Genomic DNA, 10587 nt, shown 5'->3' on the forward strand with positions numbered 1-10587 from the left:
CAAAAAAAGCAACATCTAAGATATTGAAGTACAATGGTTAATAAAATGCAATAGAAAAGTGACTCATATTGCAAAGAAAAAGAAGAAGGAGATTAGAGGAAGAAGTATGAAGATAAACGAAGAATTTATTGTTGAAGATATCCAAATGGTTTATATTTTGGTGGACTTTGTGGGGACTCAAATGTGAAGATGGAGATTAGATGATTTTAGTCGAGGGTTTGGTCTGTTATTTATTTATCTTTTAGTTTTGGACTCAAGTAGTGAATCTTTTTAAATATGTTGCCTAATTTTAGATTGTGAAAGTTTAGATGAGTTACTTGTCTTTTTTCTAAGTACGCATAGAAATAGATACATCAAATCGCGTGTCAGATACGTATATGAGAAGTATCTGAGAAGTATCTGGAAGTATCAGTATTCAATACATGTATTTTTTGCCTCACATAAAGTATCTGTGATTCATAGTTGGAGAACATCTTTCGTGGCTCTGTTTTGTCAACATCCCTAGTTCCATTTGGGTAAAAATAAACCCTCATAGAAAAGATGTCAGTGGTATCTCAGCTAGATAAAAAATATATATACTATTATTATTATTATTATTATTATTATTATTATTATTATTATTATTTTGGATAGATCTTATGGTAATTAGACCCAAAATAACAAAATTAAAATTCATGATTGATAGAGCCTATTAAGAATAGAACTTTATCAGCGATAGAGTCTCATCAACTATAAACTTTGCTACAGGAAAATTCTTAGCCATTACTTTCTCCCCTTTTTTCTTACAATTTTTTAAATTTTATTTGGTTTTTGTTTTGAATGGGACATTTTTGTTCTTTCTAAAATTATTATCATTATTATTATTATTATCATTTAATTTTAAACAATCTTATCAATTCAAAACCAAAATCAAGATGTAACATTTTCTAAACATTGAGACTTCATGTCCTTGAAGCCTACAAACTAAACCAGGACTAAAAATTAATTTACCCACAATAAAAACCTTCCTTACATTACACCTATATGTATTGGATCATCAAATGCGTTTACAAGTAAACTAAAACCAAAGCAAGATTTTAAAAACATGGTTACCAATACCCAACCTAAGTCTAAAACTTATATTAATGCATCAAATTGAAGTCTACTGAGATAGAGTATTGACCATCCAATGATTAAATAGCAAAATTTAAGGCCACATTTAGTCAATCCTAATAAATGAATGGTATTGTGAAAAGTGAGTTCCATTTGATTTCCTTTAGTGTTGTTCATTTAGAGTTTTGCCCTCTTATTGACATCTACGATCCACTTCCAAATATATAATAAAACAAACAGATTGATGAGTAGATGATGCTCAATCCAATTGCTTCTGAAAATCACAACATGAGAAATATGAGATACCAGTCAATGTGACAAAATTCATAATTTGAAGTAAACATGGTAAAAACAATTCAATTACATTTATGATTGTGGCCTATTAGAATTTCATTAAGATTACGCCGGTTTTCATCAACTAAATTATAAAAAGTTGAAGGACAATATTGCCCTCCACAGATCTGAGGTGGCACGTTTTGACTGGGTAACCCAGCTGTGTAAAGCAAGAAGTGCGTGCCACTCGCCCTCACTGGATTCAAACCCTTTCTCCCAGACGCGGCTACTATAATTAGAGCTTCCCCTCTTTCCCCCATTCTTCACTTCTCTCCCTTCTTTTGATTTTGATTTTTCCCAGATCCGACTCATCAATCGCCTTCATTTCTAATGGCATCCATTGCCGACGGTACCAGATCCGCCTCCGATACCAACGGCAAGGCCGCCGATCCGGCGGAGAAGCGCCGGACGGCCTTAATTACTGGCATTACTGGTCAGGATGGTTCCTACCTCACCGAGTTCCTTCTCGAGAAGGGCTACGAAGTCCATGGATTGATCCGGCGATCTTCAAACTTCAACACTCAGCGAATCAACCACATCTATATCGATCCTCACAATGCTCATAAGGCTCGAATGAAGCTTCACTACGCTGACCTTACCGACGCCTCCTCTCTCCGTCGATGGCTCGATATCATTCTCCCTGATGAGGTTTATAATCTCGCTGCTCAATCTCACGTTGCTGTTTCTTTTGAAATTCCGGATTACACTGCTGATGTTGTCGCCACTGGTGCTCTCCGTCTGCTTGAGGCCGTTCGATCTCACATTTCTGCTACTGGCCGTAGCCACATTCGGTATTACCAAGCGGGATCGTCAGAAATGTTTGGGTCTACGCCGCCGCCTCAGTCGGAGACGACTCCATTTCATCCTCGATCCCCTTATGCTGCAGCGAAATGTGCTGCGCATTGGTATACTGTTAATTACCGTGAAGCGTACGGGATCTTCGCTTGTAATGGGATACTATTCAACCACGAATCGCCACGCAGGGGAGAGAATTTCGTGACGAGGAAGATCACACGAGCTGTAGGGCGGATCAAGATTGGATTGCAGAGCAAGTTGTTTTTGGGGAATCTGCAGGCGTCGAGGGATTGGGGTTTTGCAGGGGACTACGTGGAAGCTATGTGGATGATGCTGCAGCAAGATCAACCCGATGATTACGTGGTTGCGACGGAGGAATCACACACGGTGGAGGAGTTTTTGGAGGTTGCATTTGGGTATGTCGGATTGAATTGGAAAGATCATGTGGTGATCGACAAGAGATACTTCCGGCCGGCGGAAGTTGATAATCTGAAGGGTGATGCAAGCAAGGTGAAGAAGGTATTGGGATGGAAACCAAAGGTTGGATTTGAGAAGCTTGTGAAGATGATGGTGGATGAAGACATTGAAATAGCCAAGCGGGAGAAAGTATTGGTTGACGCTGGCTATATGGATGCTCAGCAGCAACCTTGAAATGCATCAGATCAGATAGAGCCAACCCAGAAAAACTACTGTACGCTGCAAATTGCCCGATCTTTAATGTTCAATGCAACTTCATTGAATAGAGTAACATAGCTCGATTTTCAGAATTCATTGTCTTTGTTTTCCTTTGTGTTATTTAAGCAAATATAAAGTTCTTTTCACAGTCAGTTATTACATCTGTTCTCAACTCAGAAAATATTATTAATAAATACACTTCACTAGCTAATTTTTTTTCTTCTGCGTTCTCTTCGCGAATCCAAAATTCCCGATTGCATTATTTTTAAATGGAGTTTCGGACAAACCAACATTTAAAACACTTCTAAATTCAGGCCAAGAGCGAGCTTAATTAAGCACCGACAGTACCAATCTTCAATCAATGTGATTTATTGAAATGGGTCATATAGTTCTGGCTCTAGAAGATGGATCTTAACAAGCAAGTGAAGGCTACGTCGGTGGGGAACTTCCAGGGGACGACAGGGCCAGAGAGATGTCCTCATAATGTGGCTGTGGCCTCTGCCTGGCTGGCCAGTCGGCCGGTCAGGCGGTGACCTTTCAAAGAGCTACCTACGGTCAGCGGTCCTAGATTTTGGAACACTGCTTTAGATTTTTTTTTTTTTTTTTTTTCAATTAACAGCCTAATTTTGCTGTAAACAGAAAATTTGACACTGTATGAATGCTGAAAAAGAAAATTATGTATGTTGAAGATGGATGGTGTAAATCCAATGTATCAAGAATTGGCATATTTATATCTACCTTCTTTTGCAATGGAGTGCTTTGTTCTTGTATTACAAAGTGATTTCCAATGATGAATCAATCTAATTTAGGTTCTTGGGGATGTTGATTTGTATTCAAAGCTGCTACTTGCTCAGAAGATGAGTTGCAGGAAGACCCCGAGTCGGCCGTGGCGACAACAAATGGTTTGATGGATGACCGAAGAGACTCCGGACCCTCTGAGGCAATTCTTCTGCACAATGCATCGCAATTACTAATAACCTCTGTCAATCTTCCCTTAAGCTCACCGATTTCCACTTCCAGTGAGTGAACTACATTACACACATCCAAAGGCAGAGAATAGTACATTTACTTTGTGAAACACTAGCATTTACGAACCAATCTTTTAAAAAATGGAGGGAAAAAAAATGGTATCGGTACCTTCTGATAGATGTTGGGATGCTGACTTCACTGCAGAAACAGAAAAATTTAAGCGTTGAAGAAGTTTAACAGCCAAAGCATCTGTGACTTCAATCTTGTTCTCAATATCTTCCTACAACAAGTATCACCAAATTAAGTTCATGCACAACAAATCCTTCCAATTCTTCAAATGGAAGAACCATAACAAGGCAGCAGTGTGGTAAATACCTGTCAAGAATAATATGATTTTCTGATCAGCTAAAGAACTGAAATGTCTATACAAAAGCAATGGCAATTGGCGATTCCGGTAGTTTAGATATATATAGCAAGGTTGATTCTCGCCTAGCCAAAGTAAAAATGTACTGCATCCAGATTTTAGATTATTCTTTAAAAATAAAATGTAAATGGTAGAGGACAACTTTCATCAAGGAATGTGAAAATGGAAAGTACAAGATGTGACTGAAAAGAAGCCGTACAAGAACCTCAGAAAGGTTCCCTTTGGAGAAATAAATAGCTACAATTGTCCAACCGACATTAACTCATGTTAGCCTCCCAACGATTAGAAATCATAGAATTGACTTAAAGAGACATTCTTTATGGGAAATAACTTTCCTTGAGAAAAAATAAAAGAATGGACGGCCACACAAAAAACCAAGCCTACAAACCTAAACCCTAAACCTATAGAATATTTACAAAATGTCTATAAAATCAAAGCAAAGAGGAAACAAGTGACATGTTGAATTCCAGCTCCTTAGAAAACCTTTCCGACCTTTCAATTCGTCCATAAACGCATAGCCTGGCCAACCCTGAAATTACATAAAATTCCACCAGACCTCTACTTTTGCTAGAAATTGAGGGTGATCTAACCGGATATTTTCAAAACAGAAGGGGGAAGGACCCCAAAAACAGTCGCCAAGTCTTAAAGAATTGGACAATGATTGAAAGTCATTCTTGAGAACTTGACCAATTCCACCTCTTTAAAGTAATCAACCCAACTCTGAGAAACTAGAAAGCTGTCAAAGACTCAATATGAGTAGCTAGGAGCTCCTCTAAACACAGACCAAGTGAAAGTACTATTCTTTGAGGGGCGTTTGGGGTGCAGGTTCAGAATAAAAAGCCTAGAAATCAAATGCCTGAGACTTATTTGAGGGGATTTTGAAGCCTGGGAATCACAAATGCTTGTGTTAGGATATAAGCATGAGTTTGGATAATCTATTTTTTTTTCCTCCTAATTTTTTAGAGTTGATTTGTGGACTGTATAACCTCGTATCTTGGATTAATTTTTATGATAACTTTGAAAGAAAATTTTAGGGGCCTTTTCAAATATAGAAAAATATTTAAAAATATTTACACTTTATAGCAGTACTTTTGAAACTTTTTCCTATAAAGTATAAATATTTTTTTAGATTTTTCTATTTATAAGAATTTCCCAAAATTTTAACCCATCCATTTTAAAATGAAATTTATATTACCTTCGTTTTTTTTGTAATATTAAGTTAATTCATTTGGTCTATTAATTTCCATGACAATAATTTAGGAATGACAATGATTTAATTATTTTTATTAAAAAATTAGTTTTTAGTAACAAAGTAACATAACTTTGAAATAAGTTTTATAACAAATTCAGTTCATCTTTAGATTTCTAAAATATCTCTTTTTAAATAACAAATTTATCTTTTGATAACAAAATAGTACCAGTTTGAAATTTAGTATACTAACAAATTTATAACAAAGATAGTTTTACTTCAAATTCCTAATTTATTTCTTTTTTATTGTAGTTATGAAATGTATTTTCCATTTAAGGTTTGCATTTAATAGCATTCAGAATCCATCAATCACTATATATATATTTTTTTGGTGGAAAAATAAAGAAGGAAATGAAAAATTGAAGGGGAAAAATAAGGGAAGATGGAGGAAAGAAAAAAAATTGTTGGTAACCGTCATTAGGTGACCAACAATGGTAGGTATGCGATGGCCGATGAAGAGAATTTCATGACCCATAAGTAGCACTATTGATGCAACATTTCAGCATTTAGAGCTCTTAGATGAAATAGTCAATTTTTTGTTTTTGAGGGTGTGAAAAATGAGTAAGAATGGGAGAAAAGAGGAAGAAGAAGAAAAAGAAGCAAAAAAATAAATAAATAAAACCCTAGTGATCGGCAGTGGGAAGCAGACGACATAGAACATCCAACTATCCACGACTAGCATAATCGACACCACGCTTTAGCGAGGAGAAAATCCTATGATAAGGGAGCTTGTTTTTAGTTCTTATTTTATTTTTGTGACAATAACAAAGGGAAAAAGAATGAGAAATCCAAAGGGAAAAGAAGGAAGAAAGGAAAATGGAGGGGGAAAAAAGTTGACAATGGGCAAAGGTCACAGGCAGCATGCCGATAACAATTGCCGACTATCACTGACAAGCATGCATCGATCGAACACGATCACAATGGCCAATTGACGATAGCATAACGATCAGTCGATTGTCGATGATCAAGACAGTCGATTGGTCAAAATGTTTTTAAATACCCAAGGCGCATCACGGCGCAAGGTGCACAGAAAGGCGTGGGCTTTTTTTGTGAAGCGCACTATATATATTTACATTAAAAAGAAAAAGCATAATTGAAGTGAAAATATGGAAAAGAAAACCCCAAACACAAGAAATTTTGCATTTAGGCTTACTTAATTTCTTTTCTCGAAATCATTATTATCATTTTCTTGTTCCCAAATGGTCTTCTTCAATTCTTTTAGGTTTCCTAATGCATATAGATACAAATGGTCCATAGTGAATAAAGAAGGAAGACCCTTAATTATTACTATTTTTTAAATTAATAAAGAGGCCCTAAGGCCCATGACTTTGAGCCTTGGGGTTTCACAAAAGACGTGCGCCTAAGACACACCTTATTTTGTGAGCCTTGCCTTTCCAAGGCGAGGTGCCAGACCTATGCCTTGGGTCTAGGCACGCGCTCGAGAAGGCTTTTTAAAGCACTGGTCAGCCGCCGACGATCACGACAATCAACCGTCGAAGGTCACGACGTTTGGTCACTGACCGTCACTACAATCGATCGTTAACAATCACAATGGTCGGTCACTAACGATCAAGAAGGTCACCCACCAACAATGAAGATAGTCGGCTATCAACAGTCAAGTCAGACGTTAATGTCACAACAGTTGGTTATTGACGATCAAGATGCTCGATCGCTGATGATCAAAAAGATCACCCGCTGACCGTCAAGGTGATTGATTGTTGACGATCAAGACGATCGGTTGCCAGCAATAGATAACGAAAGTTGGTCGACGATTGTTGTCGACGACTATCGGTGACCATTGACGAGGTAGGAGATGAAGAGAAATTTTTCTCGAACATATGACATTCATTAAAAATACATATTCCAAACCCATGAGTTTGGTTCTTAATCCCAAACATTTTATTCCGATGGGCCAAATATGGGTTTGGCTTTAAATGCCAAATCTCCCTAATTCCAAACCCATGGGCCAAACACCCCCTTAACAAGAGCTCTTTTGGAGGGAGCTCCATGTCTACCTTACTACCCTCTGCTTCAATTTCCTTTTCCAAGGGTTTTATCTGATTGGTAATGTCCCTAGCTTTCCTCTTTTACTGCCACACTGCCTTTTGTCGAGATGGGTCTAATACATAATTTTCATTTCTTCAAGGACCTAATGAACTTTAAGGTGAAGAGGGGTCTTCTTCGTAATCTGCTATGTCCTCATTTCAGCATCCGTTTCCTCCAAGCATTCTCTGGACAACTCTAAAAGCGGCATCATCGACTGAGGGGATATGGGAATTAGCTTCGTACCTTCTACTATATGGTCCTCTAATTGTCTATCGTCCTTGAAACACTAATGGAATCCTGTTGAAGAGTCAGCATTGTCTTCTATTGGGTGATTTCTTCTAATAAACTTCCCTCTTTCTACTGCTTAGACGAACCAAGGGCACATTAGAAGTTGCTTCCACCTCAACTTGTTTCCCTCTTCATGGAAAGAGCCTTTTTCTTTGCGGCAGACCAGGGTATGTGCTTTTTGTGGGGCCTTTGGGATGAGAGGAATGATAAAGTTTTTAGAGAGCGATCTTTGGCCCTTTATTAGATTTAATGCTTCGTGGGCATCCGTGAAAAGACCTTTTTGAAATTATCTGCTACGTCTTACTGTGCTGTGCAAGAAAAAAACCCTCAGTTTGTTTCCTTTTATCCCGAAAGCTGACTTTTACCTTCATCTTCTCTTTCTACATCAAAGGAGAAATGTAAATACCATTTAACAATTATAGTCTTTCTACTTTAATTTCCGATCGAAGATCTTTCAAGTAATACACCTTTCGGTGCTTCGAGGTGTATTAACTTTTCCCTTCATCTTCTCTTTATTTAATTCATCAGTGAAATTGTTTCTCCTTTAAAAATAGAAAAAACAGGAGAAAAACCCATTTATCATGAGAAAAGTACATCGAAGGATGTTAAATATGGCGTTGCCCATTTCAAACTCTATCAGGACAGCATATTCTTTTTTTTTTTTTTAATCTACGAATGTCTAGGCCAGTTTTCGTGCATCTCGACTAATCTCATGGGACAACCCGTCTGGCCCTACAATACTTGGGTATAAAGGAAACCCGTAGGATATTAAATCCTAGGTAGGTGGTCACCATGGATTGAACCTATGACCTCTTAGCCCTTTGGCCTTTTTTTGATATTTCCACTACCACTAGACTAACAAATGATGGTTATATTCTACTCATTCATGGGGCCTCTAGCCTCTAGATGAAGTCATAAAGCGGAAAAAAGCATTTAATCGCATTAGTGTTAGCTTTAGTACATGATCAAGAAGTACTTCTGAAATTTAGTTTATCTGTTATAATAGTGAGGCATTCAAACAAAAACAGCTGAAATAAAGTATAATTTTGTGACCCTAGGCCAGAATGTAGTGATATAATGAGTTTCAAAGCAATAACTTATTGAAGGAAACAATATATATAGGCATAAAAGGGAAAGAAGATGCCTTAACTCACAACCATTTGCATTCATTATACAAAAATCATAATATTTCTTTATAGAGCAAACCTGATTTTTGTTGATCTCTTGGACCTTTTCATCCTGCCACTTACGGTATATCGAGAAGAGCTCCAAAAGCACTTGAGGATTTACAGTAACTACATTACATTGAAAAGGAAAAGAACTGTCAAGCATCATTGTTCGAAAAAATATTGTAATGGCATAAAATGACACAGAAAGGATATAATCTGATAGCAATAACTTTTCTTATAGGAATGATAACAATAACTAACTAAGAAATGGTCTCAATGATCTCCATGTCCAAGCTATAACGAAAGTCATAAAATTGGAAAGAAGCCAAAATTAGCAAAATGGTTGCTTCATTTGACTAGACTAGAAGATTAACAAAGGATTGAAGGTTCATACTTGGATAAAATATTCTACATAATGAAGGTTTTCTATATATGTGTGTATATAAACAACTTTTGATGAGAAAGAAGGAAAGAATACAAGGGCATACAAAAAGAAAAGCTCAAAAGGAAACTCTCCTAAAGTAAATGCATCTTACAAGATAGAACCTATAGAATAACTTAAAAATATATATATAACCTATGGATCAAGGATGCATGATTCATATTGTACAAACAGTTAAAAATTACAGGAGGAGATGCACTCTTTCTTTTTCAAATTAATTTTCCAATCCCAATAGAGAAAATGAACAAATGTGTCAACTGCTTTTAGTTTATATATTCATCTACAGCTATAACCTACCTAAAGAACCCAAAAGGTAAATAAACAAACTATAAGTTCAACCCTAAGAATCCTACCAGCATTTGAAGAAGAGGGCGGTTTTCTTACTAAGATATCTGTCAGGCTACCTTCCGCAGGGGGTGCCTGCAATATCGGTGTTGTCTACAATACGAAATAATCCAAATAAAATTCCAAATGCAGATAAAAGTTCGACAAACTCAAAGAAATTAGGTGCAATAATCATGAAGTCTCAAAACGAAAAGGGAGTTTGAAGAGAGGTAATAAATTGAACTTACGATTTGAAGGGAATTGAGTCTCTCCAAGATGGGATCCGCAGCTTCTGATCGCTCCGACACGGTGGAGATTACATCAGCTGGCCTCTTCAGGCGTAGCAAGACATAATAAGAAGAGATATAAGTGAGAAAAGGCAAAGAGATAATGTAGAAACAAAGCAATACCGCTGACTGAGAGCGTGAGAGTGCGGATTCTGAAGCCCCCATGTCTGTAAACCCTCAGAGATAGTTTCCGATTAGTGAAAGCTCCGATGCAACCAAGGCGATGGAAAAAGCCAGCGGAGTCGACGGCCCCCAAGCTCCAACTATGACCGAAAATCGGTTTCGGCTCAAGCTCAAACCGAGCCATTTAATTATTTATTTATTGGATAATTGTGATGGGCCAGCAAAATTTGTGAAAATATGTCCCACCAATAAACAATTTGCAAATATGACTATTTAATTTTCTTTTGTAAATAGTTTATCACTAATAAACCTCCATCACTGATAAATAATTTTCACTGATGTAAAAAATTAATAGATGTTGATTCACTTAT

The 10587-nt window shown here is 37.0% G+C and overlaps 2 protein-coding genes across 2 annotated transcripts; one reads left to right on the forward strand and one right to left on the reverse strand.

Moving 5' to 3' along the window:
* The first annotated feature begins 1593 nt into the window (after window positions 1-1593).
* Window positions 1594-3113, forward strand: LOC120081221 (GDP-mannose 4,6 dehydratase 1). Its single transcript, XM_039035931.1, has one exon. The coding sequence runs from the start codon at window positions 1756-1758 to the stop codon at window positions 2869-2871; it is 1116 nt and encodes a 371-aa protein (XP_038891859.1). The 5' UTR covers window positions 1594-1755; the 3' UTR covers window positions 2872-3113.
* Window positions 3114-3554: 441 nt separating this feature from the next.
* Window positions 3555-10384, reverse strand: LOC120081229. Its single transcript, XM_039035942.1, has 6 exons — window positions 10217-10384; window positions 10055-10138; window positions 9836-9920; window positions 9078-9166; window positions 4033-4144; window positions 3555-3923 (listed from the first exon to the last, which is right to left on the reverse strand). The coding sequence occupies exons 1-6, from the start codon at window positions 10256-10258 to the stop codon at window positions 3691-3693; spliced, it is 645 nt and encodes a 214-aa protein (XP_038891870.1). The 5' UTR covers window positions 10259-10384; the 3' UTR covers window positions 3555-3690.
* Window positions 10385-10587: the final 203 nt, after the last annotated feature.

This window comes from Benincasa hispida, chromosome 1 (genome assembly GCF_009727055.1).
Source record: "Benincasa hispida cultivar B227 chromosome 1, ASM972705v1, whole genome shotgun sequence".
NCBI lineage: Eukaryota > Viridiplantae > Streptophyta > Magnoliopsida > Cucurbitales > Cucurbitaceae > Benincasa > Benincasa hispida.